The 14409-nt window shown below is 49.2% G+C and overlaps 1 protein-coding gene across 1 annotated transcript; it reads right to left on the bottom strand.

Moving 5' to 3' along the window:
• Window positions 1–7269: 7269 nt before the first annotated feature.
• On the bottom strand, window positions 7270–10424 carry LOC120668496 (probable LRR receptor-like serine/threonine-protein kinase At2g24230). The gene has a single exon (XM_039948223.1). It carries the CDS (start codon window positions 10086–10088, stop codon window positions 7569–7571), a length of 2520 nt encoding a protein of 839 aa, XP_039804157.1. The 5' UTR covers window positions 10089–10424; the 3' UTR covers window positions 7270–7568.
• Window positions 10425–14409: the final 3985 nt, after the last annotated feature.

The raw sequence follows: 14409 nt of genomic DNA, 5'->3' as shown, positions 1-14409 counted from the left end.
CTCTCTCTTTTATACGGCACTGCGCGATGGAGGCCCACCAGCCGTGTTGGGCTGGGCGTCCCCGATCAGGACGCGAGTCAAGGGGTCCGACCGGGCCATTGGACCTGACTCGGATGAGATCAACCTAACATATACCTCTCAATGTTGGCTGAGGGGATATTATCTTGTTGCTGCAGCTGCTGCCTTGCCTTGGAATTTATAGGATTAATTCTGTCTTGGATCATGCTTTGTCTTGACATGTTTGGTGTTTAGCACACGACCACGATTTGGGATGTTTGAATCCGCAGAGGGAGATTCCATCAACTGGACCAAGTAGAACCTTGCTCAAAGATACCTTGGGGGTGTAAGGACACTTGGCTACTGACAATTACACACCATGAAAAGAGAACGTTAGAGTAAACCGTAGTGCTTACCTTCTGAAATCATACTAGATGCCGGCCAAAAGGAATATTCAAATTTTAAAACACCTCCAATTAGAAATACTTGAATTGGTTAGGATAAATTTTCAACTCTTAATGCTGAAACCAATTGTAACCATAACAATACCTTGCAATGAGCCCATAACAGCTAAGGCATACCACATTTTTGCATGTTGGAAGCTCTCATGGCTGGATAAAAGCAAAATAGACGTTGTTGTACTTGGAGCAATGTAATACCACCATAAATGCAGCTAACATGCAAGTATTGGTAACCTCCTAAGACTCCCGCAAAAGCAAGCTACTTTAATCAATTGGGCTTCATGCACAGCCGTGATCTGATCCTGATGGCCTAACTAATTGCAATTTGGGCGTTTTCTTTTGCTGACCTCCTATGTACTTTCTACTCTAAATCACGTGACGCTAATCAGGGCTAAACCACCCAAATTTCCGATGTTGACACGACACACGCGGTTATGGGTTTTGTTTCTTCCCAATTGTCCCAAATGTGAAAACACGGTGCCACGCCACACCAGTTACAACATCTGATTTTTAAATATACACCTAGAACATCGACCCTACTAGCAGTACCTAAAAAGATATGTTACTATGAAAATATTTTTCAGAATAAACCTACAAATCCACATAATTTTTTGGGTGTGTCTAGACGTCAATCGATCGATATTTGTGGTATCCATCAATCACTGGTTTTAACTGTTGCATCATCATCCAACAGACTGCCTGTTGTCCGTTAGGTTTGCTGCAGTTGTCGGGTCCACTATTTTTCGTTACAACCCGTTAGCGCTGAAATAGGCAGCTGCTGCTGCTTTTCCTGTTTTTGTCAAAGCGCAGTTGCTTCTAACGGGTCTTGGTTCTGTACATGTAGGCTGTTATTAACTAGTCATTAGTTAAAGAATTAAACTTTTAATTGTTAACAGCCCAACTCCTTGTTGGTCGATATGAGTGTACGCAACATATACATAGAAAAAAAATATTTTTTTGAAATAAAAGACAAGAGCACTGCTACATCATATAAGAAGAACACGCATTCGTACATAACGCACCGAAGCGAACACCACCGTGGAACAACGCACGCAAAAAACGCACACAACAAAAGACTACACCGCCACAGCCTGGGAGAGGAGCCAAAAGAAACCACCCACGGTCTGCGCCGTCGTCACCAACGTTGTGCCACACCAAATGTCGCGGCCCGCTGCAGTCCTGAGCGGAAGCTCGAACTCTTCCACCACGGGACTATCACCCTCAAGCCGTGCACACACGATCGTTGATCCCCTTGCTCCAGTGGTGCCTCAGCAGAACACTCCCGTCGTAGCGCCGATGGAAAACACTGATCATGGCCACTCTGCGTGGGGCAGGGTTTTTTTTAACGACCGGAACCGGTCCGGAAACCGCGGTTACCGGTGTAACTGGGCCGGACCGGTTCCGGTACCGACCGGTTGCAAACCGGCCCAATTCAAAATTTAAATTTGAATTCAAAAAATAAAAAATTCCTAAAAATACTTCAAGTTGTGACGAATCTAATGGTGCCAAATTTTTTCAAATATTCGTTCATTTAGTATACTTTGCGGGCATGTGAAGTTAAACCAAAAAAGGAAAAAAAAGGCCAGCCCAGTAAGGCCCATCGCGCAGGCATGACTCACGCGGATGCCTCCCACTCCCACGCTTATTACTATTGTATTTGTATGCATGATTGTAATTGTGGTCTTTTACATTAATATGTGCATTGCTCGGTTTTTTTGGTCACCGGACCGGTTTACCGACCAAACAGGTCGGCTAACCAGTGCAAACCGATTGAACTGTCGTTTTTGTTTGAAATTTGAATTTGTCCGGTTTTTTTCAGTAACCGGTCAAACCAGTCCGATTTACCGGAACCGGCGGGCGGCGGTTTCGTCTGATCGGTCGGTAAAAAAACCCTGGCGTGGGGGCCTCGCCTCAGCCACCGCTTCACACTCCTCTGCCAAGGACTCAGGTATCTAAAACTGCTCTGAAAGAAACAACCTCCACCCAGCTGTCACCGGGATCACCACTGCACCATGTGCGCCAGCTCAAGACCTCCATCACCCAAGGATCCTCTGCACCTCCCTGCCAACACGGACCAAGCGCACCTCTTCTGCCGCTGCACGCGTGCAACACCACGACCAACCACCACCACAATCTAGCCAAGGCGGGACTCTAGATGCGGCGCCTCCAACGAGGTCACAATGCCAATGGCGCCGCCGTCGCACGTCCATAGATGGACAGGGTTTTCACCCTAAAGATCCCCGTGCAAATGGAACATGCTACCTCACAATGGTGCCCCCAACAGGAAGAACGGCGCCACAAGGGCGTCGCCACCATCGCCACCGACAAAAGCGTCAGCGAAGGCTTTCGCCCGACTCAGCAACACACCTGCCGCACGTTCTTGGCCAAGCCAGTAGCCCGCTCCCTCTCGCCTCCGCACCACCTCCACCGAAAGAAGCCCGACACAGCCTGAAGCACCACCTCGGCGCCACCAGCATGCATCGGCCAGCCCCACCACCATGGCGGCGCTGGACCAGCATCGCCGTCGAGGAGGAGAAGGGGAACACTAGCCACCTCCGCCTCACCTCAGATCCCGTCGCCCGAGCGCCGGCCCCAGCCAGCCACGGCCACGACCGACCATGGCCAGCCACGGCCGGGGTACGGCCCGCAGCCACGAGCAACAGCCCCCTGCGCCCATACACACCGGTCGTCGCACTGCCGACGACCTGCGCTGGAAGCCGACGCCGCAGATGCCGTCTGTGTCGGCTGCCGCCGCTGCATCCCAGCGCCCCAACCCCCCCCCCCCCCCCCACACACACACACACCCACGCGCCCCCCGTCGCACGGCCACCAGATCCGACCGGGGCAACACCGGATCCGTGGCCAGCCGGCGCCGCGGAGGGCTACCACGCCGCCGGGGAGCGAGCTCGCCTCCGCCGCCGACCGAGAGCCCCGCCCCATGCGCACCCCGCGGCTGCGCAGGCACCGAATCCGGCAGGCGCCATGCCGGATCCGCGGCCGCCAGGACACGCCGTCGCAAGCCAACAGCCCTGTCAGTGGGGATCTCCAGACGGGCCCGGCGCGGCCATGCCCGCCCGGGCCCGCTGAAAGGAGGGGAAAGAACCCCGCCGCCACCTTCATCGCAAGCAGCGCGAGCTTCTCAGCGACCTGCTCGAGCAGCGGCGAGGCAGAGGGAGGCGGCGGGGGCTGGGCGGCGGCTGTGGTTGCCGGCCGCCCGAGTCTCCCAGCGCGGGGACAACACGAGCGGAGGCCCGCTCGTACAGTTACATATCGGTCAGAGAAGAAAAATATCACCTATAATAATACTAGCAAGCAAAAGAACGTTACAAAAAAGTGTCACATCTGTGATGGCCACACATCAACAACAGAACTAAGCTACATGTTTTGTTTGAGGCTTGTATTTTCTATTAGCAGCTCAAGTACAACAAAAAGACCCAAAAATACAATAAGAAAATAAGAAGTTACATGCAAAAAAATTTCAGTGAAGTTACCATTACAATTTTGCTAAAAAATCACAATCACCAAAATCCAATGTTCATATAATAAGACTCATATCACATAATCGCATGCAGCTAACATCTATATAATAAGGTCCTCCATCTGTTCCTCTTGCTGCTTGCCAGTGTTTCTACACAACAGAAATTTACAGCTATAAAAGAAAAATATATCCAGGTGTATACGATACAAAAGTATCCAACATAGTCATAGTGCATCCAGAGAAACAAGGATAGTGAGTTAAACAATGAGCAAGTAGCTAGTTACTACGTAGCATTGGGAGGGGAAAAAAACACCAACGCAAATTATGCAAACTTGAATAGTCAACAAGAAAACACCAAAATAAGTAAAGAACAAATATAGAATTTACACTATAATGACTAATCTGACAATTATTTATTAGATGTCATATTGAATATTGGTTTATTTTTTCAAGTGGTGGCTGAGCATTGAACAAAGAATTTGCTGAATGTGCTAGGCTGCTAGCAATTTAAATTCTCTATAAAATACTTGTGCATTTTTTTGAGTAGCAGGTGGCGTCTAGCAAAAATTGCCAAATAATTTGATGATCTACCTCAAATTATACTAAGAAAAATTATAGTTCTTGTATACTAAAATTTAACATTCATATACACTAACTTTAATTTTGGATCATTTTGAAGTTTACACTTTCATGCGTATCTTACAGTTTCACTTTTTACCAAGCAAACAGAAAGAAAAAATAAGTTAGAAAACACTTTCTAAAAAATAAATAATTGCATAATGGAATTTTTTTTTCAAAATAAGTCTAGCCTCAATCAATATACACAACTTTGGAAACTACATATTGGGGGGCGGGGGGGGGGGCAAAAAGGGTTAATTATTGCTTCATAAATCGTATAGAGCTGCGTTTCCTGTAAAACTGATGCAACACAATGAACATCGGCTCCTTTGTACAGTAACAGCTCTGCTGCTTCATAGGATATTGTATATAATGCATGAAAATGTTGATAAAATGATAACACATTGTGTGCTAAAAGTGTGTTTCGTAACTAAAAGCCAATCATCACAAAGAGCTTAATCTTTTGAGAATTGATAACTAAGAAATTTCTATGCACCTACAAAAAGGTAACAATAATACAGAACACAAAGGTTTCTTTGCAATGCAGTAAGACCTACACATGCTCCTTTTGCGGAATTAAACCCAAAATTCTTATAGGAAAAAGTAAACTGAACCATATAGAATGAGGTAATAGACAACGCTGATTTAAGTTTGTTCCTCTAGAACTGATCAAGTTGGTTCAAGTAAATATTAGCTTGGAGCAACCAGAGAAGGCTATAGCCTTTCAAGGCTTGGCCCAACCAAAGTACTATATGTCTCTTGGAAGAAGTATAACAAGATACACACATATAAATGTTAAGAACTCTGTTTCAATGCAAACAATGGTTCCCATAGATTCCTTATGTAATGTGCTGATGGATAAGAGCTAAGAGGCCAAAAGGAGACGCGCAGTCTTATTAAAGAGTTTCTATCACCACATTTCCCCCACAATAACATGCTCTATTTGCCCAAAAAGTAACAAGAAAGAGCACAAAGTTACAAGTAAAATTCCTCCCAAGCCATCCTGATAACAAACAAACAGAAAACCCCATGATGCACATCTATTTGTGTGTGCTCCCTATCGGTTCACACCAGTATGTACAAAAGTTTCTGAATTTGTTAGCACATGCATCAACAAGATTTAGGGTTTCTTTGGTTTCAAGACATTTTATTACATCTAACTGTGGAGCTACAAATTGCAGATAATATCATTATTTCATGAAAAACAGAGGTGATGTCCTGCAAATACCCAGAGATTCTCTCATTTCACTTGTAGTTACCTGCAACTTCCTGAGAAAATAACATTCACCAAAAGCAATATAAAATAAAGATAGATGAAAATAGTAAAATACCACAAATATAATACGTAATTTCTGGCATCCAATACTATAAAATAATTCAGATGGCATGTAGAATAAGAAAAAGAATACTGCAATAGAAATTCACATAAGTGGAGTGCAAATATATAGCTGATGGTGTAATTTTAGAACAAGAGATATTAAATTCCTTTTGGCCCATCAATCTCAAACTTTTATTTGGAAAAAATTACAGCTGCATGTAAAACTAATAGACATAAATTTCTTGGTAAGATAAATAGCAACAAAGTGTTATATTTCTGTACTCAAACCAATGCAGTGCAGAACACTGATGAAACAAGCCCCAAATCGACACCCATATATGCCAATCAATCAATAACATACTAAAATCAAACAAACATTTAACTGCAAAATCACAGGCTGATTGCAAAATCGTAAACATTTTTAAGCAAAGCACAGGCTGACTGCAAAATCGCAGACTAGAAATTCTAGAATTTCCTCTTCATTTGCTGACAAAACCTGCATAAATCCAGTATCCCATCCAGATCTGCTAAACTAAGTAGCAAGGGAGAGGAGAGGGAGTAAAAAGTAGTACCTGGGAAGCTGGCGTCCTTGGGGGGAATTTTCCGCAATGGGCGAAAGCCTGACGGAGCAATGTCGCGTGGAGCCTAAGGATGCATTGAGACATTGAGAATAGTTGGAGACGGATAGACAAGGACGCGGAGCTATGAATCAGCTCCAAGAAAATTACACATTAATAATGTAAAATTATATATATCTCACTTGGTTAAATTTTAGTGTACCAAATCAAGTGTTTCCTCTTTTTTTTGCAAAAAAAGAAGCTAAGTGTTTACACAAAAACAGAAGCACAATCATAAGAATAGCGCACTTGCATGATTAGTGGGGTTTCGATGCACGGTGAAGAGAGTGATGGCATTGTGTGCACTTGCAGTGACTGGCTCCCCCAAAAGAGCAGCCATCGCCATCATCCAGTCACCACACCCAGCACCAGCAGCTGCGCATGGCGAGAAAGCATTATTAACAAGGCACTTAGATGGCGTAAAACCCAGAGGATGAGAGATCAGGAGAGCAGCCTGGTTTGCAAGGCAGAAAAAGCGTCCCTGAACTCGATTAAAGCAGAGCCACCAGCGCCCATTGTCCTCCTGTGCTTTGGCCAATGGGAAAGGGGTTGCGAGCATAATGATGGCATGGAACACGCTTTAATCTTCCAAACAGTGCGCGAGGAAACTTTAAGGACAGTGTAGGATTGCAGCTGCAATCATCAATGTGTGGCTGAACAGTGGCCTGGACACTTTGTTCAGATTGCAAGACATGTATATTCAATGGAGAGGGCTTGATGTAGTATGAGCCAACAGTAAGCGAAGAAAGCAGGGACAGGGACAGCTGCAGCTGCTTGCTCTTCCTCTTGCAAAACACAAGCACATTGATCGGAGCTTTCAGTGCCTCACAGCTCCCTCTTAGCAGTAAGGGGTAGGTATGGCAAAGCTGTATTGCAACATTTTCAAAGACCGGAAGAGTCAGGGAGAGAAAGAAGGGGGGGAAAGTACAGATGTATCTCAGGCTCAACAGAGCAGGGGATGACACATAGAGCTCCACTAGGACAAAACAACCAAGAGCTCACTCAAGCCAGCCTACGCTACACATCCTTGAACACCACCCAAAACGCTACCAGTAATCAGTAATCACTTCTTCAGTTCTTTAGTCCTGCTGTGCTACTTTTGGCTCGATGTCCTTGAGCAGGCCGACGATCTGCTGCATGGCCGGCCTCTTGGATGGCAGTTCAGCAGTGCATAGGTAGGCGATCCTCAGCGCCTCCTCCATCTGCCGCTCCAGCCCCGTGTCACGAATCTTCGGGTCGATGATGCTCGACCCGAGGTTCGCCTTGACCATCGCCCTGGCCCAGTTCACAAGGTTCGCCTCCTTCTGGTCTGGGTACTCGTCACCCACCGATTTCTTCCCGGTGACCAATTCAAACAACACAACACCAAAACTGTAAACGTCAGACTTTGCAGTTGCCATGGCATTCTCTGAGATGGAGAACTCCGGCGGAGTATAGCCTAGGGAGTGGTGCAACGAATCATTGTCGGTGCTAGTTCCGACGATCATTGATAACCCGAAATCAGACAGCCTAGGCTCCATTGTACAGTCAAAGTAGATGCTGCTTGCCTTCACATCCCGGTGGACAATCTGCGGAATGCAGCCATGGTGGAGGAATGCTAGTGCCCTCGCGGCACCTAACGCAATTTTGTGTCGAAACATCCATGTTGCAGTACCTTCTGGCGTGATGATTTCAGTTGCGACACCACCACCATTGTCCTCCCAAGTGTCTGCGCTCCAATCTTCGGTCGTCTGAACTCCCAGTGGCAAGTCATGAAGTAGGTTGTGCAAATTGCCATTTTCCATGTACTCATAGATGGCAATCCTCTGGTCACCTGCCAGACAGTAGCCAGTCAAAGGAACCAAGTTAGGATGTTTGATCCGTCCCAGCCGCTCAAGCTCCCTTGCTGCATCTTGGTCCTCCATTACCGACCCATGCACCAGCACCTTCACGGCAACTTGAATTCCACCAGGAAGAAATCCTCTATACACTGGCCCAAACCTCCCTTCAGCCAGCAAGGTACCCCTGTCAAAGTTTGAAGTAGCTGCCAACAGGTCAGCAAACGTGAAGCTTATCAAGGGCTTCTCAAAGATGACTACCGGCACTGAAGTTGCGACCTTCACATCAGCAACCCAAGTTGTCGAATCTGTCTGGAAAGAAAATGGCCCTGATACAGTAGGCTCCTCTTTGAATGACACCTGCTTAACCACAGGCAACGTATCACACCTCTTCCTCCGCCTCCTACATGCCACTGCCAAGCAAAGGAAACCAAGAACAGAGAAGAACAGTGAAAGCACAACAGCTAAAGCCAACTTCACCCCCTTACGCTTCCCTCTTCTTTTCTTGATACTGTCTGCGTTCACAGCGATTGGGCAATCATTTCTGGACTTAGCAAATGCAACTGCAAATGCCTCAGGAGAGAGCTCAGAGGCGCAAACAGTGAGATTGTTGTATGAGAAGTTGAAATGCTCCATCGATGCCAACTTCTTGACCAAAGCCACAGGTATCTCACCTGTGAGATTGTTCACCGACAAGTCCAGCACACGTAGCCGAAGAGAGCTCATGTCTGGGACAACCCCACTGATATTGTTCCTTGACATATCGAGCACCTTCAATCCAACCAATCGAGATGAAAATTGAGGGATTTGCCCATGCAATCCAGTGCTTGACAGATTAACATACTCCAATTCAGAAATCTCACCCAATGACACGAGCAAATTGGCATTTGACAAATGGTTGTGGGCAAGATTGACATGCCTCAGGTTCCGGAACCGGCCAGCGACGTTGAATTCTCCAAGAAGCTCATTGCCCGACAAGTCAAGGTACAGCAATGCAGAGCCAGCATACCCACTGCTAAAATTCAACCCGGAGATGCGGTTGTTGCTGAGGTCTAGGACCCTCAGCTGCTCCAGCAACGCCCCGATGACCGAGCCGCGGAGCCGGTTGCCGGAGAGGTTGAGATAGGAAAGGGACCTGAGCGGCGACAGATCTGGCAAGTCCCCATCGAGCGCATTGCCGGAGAGATCCATGGCCACGAGGTTCCCGCACCCGAAGACGACGGCGCTGGGGACCTGCCCCTGGAACTGGTTGTGGCTGGCGTTGAGCACCTGCAGGCTGGCGATGGAGCCGAGCGCTTGCGGCAGCGAGCCGGTGAAGGCGTTGTGGGAGACGTCCAACGCCTGGAGGCGCGCGAAGTTGCCGACGTTGTTGGGGAGCGCGCCGCGGATGGCGTTGCCGGACAGGTTGAGCGCGCGCAGCGACGCGCCGAGCTCCCACAGGTCGTTGGGCAGCGCGGTAAGGCGGTTGCCGCTGAGGTCGAGCACCTGAAGGCGCGCGAGCTTGCCGACGGTGTCCTCCGGGATGGCGCCCGCCAGGCCCATCCCGGTGGCCGAGAACGCCACCACGCGGCCCTCGCCGTCGCAGGACATGCCGGGCCAGGAGCACACACCGCTGGCGCCGGACGACGACGGTGCGGGGCGGCCCAGCTTGGAGAAGAACCCGGTGACGAAGTAGGCGTCGGTATTCGGCTCCTGCGCCGCCGCCGGCGCAACGCAGGCGGCCACGGCCGTCGCCAAGAACAGGAGTGCGGCGCGGTAGTGACCGCCACCGCAGCAGCCCATGGCGGGCGAGGCGAGCGGAGTGGGAGGTCAAAGGCGAGATCTTTGCGCTAATGCCAGGCCAAGGCCGCTTGGTTTGGTTCTTGCGGTAGTGGTGGTGGCGGTGCTGGCGGTGGTGTCATGGGGCACAGCTTGGAGGTGGGCAAGTGGATGGCTTGGCTGACCTCCCCAGCCTCTGCTCCCTCCCCGTTTCTCTCTCTAGACTTTTGGTTGGGTTCTGGGTGGTGCGGCGTGCGTTTGGCAGGTCCTGCTTGGTGAGAAAAGGAATGAAGGGGGAGGAAGCTTGGGAAGTGGAAGGTGACGACGGCCGGGGAGCGAGGAGAGGAGCAAGGAGGCCATAAATTTGGAGGAGGTGGAGGGAGTAAATGGGGGGAGTAAATTGGGGGAGCGGATTCAGCTCAGCTGCCGCCAGGATTCACCATTTCGTTTTTACTTTTCCGAATTTTATTTTTTTACCAAAGTTTAACTTTCATATTTTTGAATTTGAAACTGAAATCACCTATTTTCCGGACTGAAATTCGCTTCCCGGTGAGTAGCGAAAACGGGAAAAAGTACCGAAATTTCACTTTCCGACCGAAACGGTAAACCCTGGCTGCCGCCCAGCACACCCGTACGGAGGTGCAGATTGAGGATTTCGGATTTCCATAAAACCGGGAAAGTTTTTTTGTCGTGGATCTAGGAAATTCCAAAAATTTTGAAAATGTGGTTGATGGAGGGAATTTTATAAATAATATTAATTTTAAAAATTAATCACAAAAATAAATGCCAAATATGAAAATTTGCAAATCTAGATGCCTGTCGGCCCTCACTCACTCGTCAGGCTTGTAATTGGCGCCTGGATGGCCGACAGCCCCTGTCGGCCGCTTAAGGACCGACTCGTAGTGTCCACATCGGCACCGTCCCTTGGACGTGGTGCCAGCGGGGCCTGTCGGCGACATAGGGGCTAGTCGGCCATTCATGGGCCGACAGGCCTAGTCGGCGCGATAGGTGCTCTAGTCGGCCTCTCAAGGGCCGACAGGTCTATTCTGCCCGATAGGGGGACTAGTCGGCTACTCGGCGGCCGACTAGTTTGTCGGTCATTTACCCCTACCGTTTCACCTCGCTCGGCCATTCACCGCTGCCCGCCGTCTGTTTTTACCGCCCCCCTTGCTGCGCTGACCGCCGACCTCCACCGCGCCGAACGCCGATCGCCACCAAGCCGGCCTCCATCCACCATCGGGCCGCTCCTCGCCGCATCTAGGCGGCCGCGCCCCGCGCCCGCTCCTCTGCCTTGACACAGGGGTTGCGCGACGTTGAGGCTCCAACCGCCTGGAGCTCGGTGGCGTGGGGTCAGGCGAGCCGGCGCCGCGACAACCCAGGCGTGGAGCGGGTCGTGCTGGCCTCGCGGACGCGACGCTAGTAAGGTGAGATTCTTAGTCTTTTTTCAATAGCGTTTAGTTATATTACTAGAATCATGCATGTGCGTTGCTACGGGCAGAAAAAATTATAGTACAACACGAAAGTAAATATCATGAAATATTGAATATTATGAAACCACATTGTATATAAAGTAAGTATAAAGGTATACCACAAATATTTCATCCAATTTGTATCACAAAAGGAGGTAATTATTAACCAAAAAGGTAGCGGGGATCCATGACTAACACAATCTATTTTATATCTTTCCATGTGATGCGCCTAAGATAGTGTTTGACGTCAGCAGAAAATAGTTTTTGGTATGCATTTGCCTCGTGTGCTACATATTAACTAAGAAGTTCTGTCGCATTGCTCTCTGATCCTGTCCAAAAATCATTTATATACTTAAATATTAAATATTGGCTCATATAATATAGTCGGTAATTAAACTAAACCTAAAATAAATACAACACATGGCTTTTAATCATAGATATATACTAACCGTACATATGGGCGGGGCTTGGTTACTAAGGTCTTGTTTAGATGTATAAAAGTAAACCTGTAAAGCACTGTATCACTTTCGTTTGTATTTGATAATTATTGTCCCGCTATAGATTAACTAGGCTCAAAAGATTCGTCTCGCAAATTATAGACAAATTGTGTAATTAATTATTTTGTTTAGCTACATTTAATACTTCATACATGTGTTCAAAGATTCGATATGATGGGAAATTTTGTAAAATTTTGAAATTTTGAAGGAAACTAAACAAGGACCACTAAATGTAGCCATGTCCTGTAAAATGAGATAACCACTCGAAGGCCTACATGAAATCGACGCGGACGAAATTGGCGCGCGTAAAAATTTTTGTTGGCGACGTGACCACGTCGTCCCTGGAAACCCGCTCTATGATCCTCTTTCTGTGGATCACGGCGGCTAGTTAGGGTAGTTGGTTAGGCGCACGTTGTGCTTGTGTACATGTATATAAACTCAAGAGGAGATCAATACAATTGTAGTTGACACTCCAATCTCCTTCATGGTATCAGACGGGGAATCCGACGAGTTCGTTAACCCCTTCTCCTCGCCTCCTTCCGCTGCCATGGACGTCAGCTCCACCTCTGCCCTTGCCTCCGGTTCCTCTAGCTCCTCCACTGCGCAATCCCCTGATGCCCTGCGCGACATCCTTCGTCGGGCTCAGATGGGACCGCCTCCTCCCTCCACCTCCACCGTCTCCCTCGCCCAGATCCAGTCCGTGAACATCAGATCTCATGTTCACATCATCCTTGATCTGGAAAACACCTCCTACTCCCAATGGCGGCGCCTCTTCGACACGGCCTTCGGCAAGTTCGGTCTCCGTGACCATGTCAGCGCCACCGCCACCCCTCACTTCTCCGATCCTGACTGGGCCATGATCGATGAGTGCATCGTGAATTGGCTCTACACGACCGTCTCCACCGATCTCCTGGACATCGTCATGGAGAAGGACGACACCGCGCTCGCCGTCTGGACGGCCATCGAGGAACTCTTCCACGACAACCGCCTCACGCGCGCCGTCCACCTCGAGTCGGAGTTCCGCTCCCTCATGCAAGGCGATCTTTCCGTGACTGAGTACTGCTCTCAACTGAAAGTGCTCGCCGGAAAACTCGCCGACGTTGGTCATCCCGTTCGTGAGGACAATCAAGTGGTGAACATGCTGCGCGGCCTCAACCCCAAGCTTCGTCACATGATCTCCTCCATCAACGAGCAAGATCCCCTTCCCTCCTTCCGCAAGGTGCGCTCCCAGCTTCTCCTTGAGGAGAAGAGCCTCCAGCAACAGGAGAAGCAACTCGGGCCTGGCGCTCAGGCATTCTACGTCGGGCGCCCCTCGTCATCCACCTCCTCTCCGAGCGTGCCTGGTGCCACCACCAACAAGAAGAAGAAGCGTGGGAAGTCCACCTCCAACGCCGGCTCCTCCTCCAACCCCGCCGCTTCCAGTACCACGGGCGGTTCCGGCGGCGCCGGCGCACCTTTCGCTCGTCCTCCAGCTCCATCTGCGGCACAATGGCAGGCCGGGTTTAACCCGTGGACCGGCATGGTGCAGGCTTGGCCCATGCCGTTCCGCGTTCCGGCCGCCGGTGTTCTTGGTCCTCGGCCAGGTCAGCCGCCACAACAGGCGTTTGCGGCCCAACTGCCTTCATCGACGGGCGCATCCACCGTGCCCCCGTCGATGTCGCAGCCCTGGGATCACAGCGCTCTGCTCGCGGCACTGAACAACATCGCCTCCAGCCCTGCTGCAAGCACCTCTGAATGGTACTTCGACACTGGTGCGTCCTCTCACATGTCCTCCACACCTGCCCCTCTCCACTCCTTTTCCCACTCCTCTGCTCCCTCTTCCATTCTCGTTGGCAATGGAGCTTCCCTTCCTGTTACCTCTACAGGTGTCTCTTCTATACCTACACCTCATTCTGCTTTGCATCTCAACAATGTTCTAGTCTCTCCTCATTTGATTAAGAACCTTGTTTCAGTTCGTGCTCTAACCCGTGACAATGCTGTCACCGTTGAATTTGACTCTTCTGGTTTTTCCATTAAGGATCTTCACACCAGGGAGGTGATTCTGCGCTGTGAAAGCACTGGTGACCTTTACCCTCTTCGCTCGTCACCACAGCTGCTCACTGCATCCACTTCCCTTGATCTGTGGCATCAACGGTTAGGGCACCCAGGCCGTCACATTTCCCCCTCCTCTCTTGCATCATTTGAATTCAGTTGTAATAAAGCCACTGATCATACCTGCATTGCCTGTCAACTTGGAAAGCACACTCGGTTGCCCTTTTCTCCCTCTACTTCAGTTTCTTATTTTCCCTTTCAACTACTGCATGCTGATGTATGGACATCCCCAATAGCAAGTGTTTCTGGTTTTCAGTTCTACCTTGTTATCTTGGATGATTACTCACA

The sequence above is a fragment of the Panicum virgatum genome, chromosome 4N, assembly GCF_016808335.1.
Source record: "Panicum virgatum strain AP13 chromosome 4N, P.virgatum_v5, whole genome shotgun sequence".
Lineage (NCBI taxonomy): Eukaryota > Viridiplantae > Streptophyta > Magnoliopsida > Poales > Poaceae > Panicum > Panicum virgatum.
Note: the sequence above shows the minus strand (reverse complement) of the source record. Positions and strands in the feature narration are given on the sequence as shown.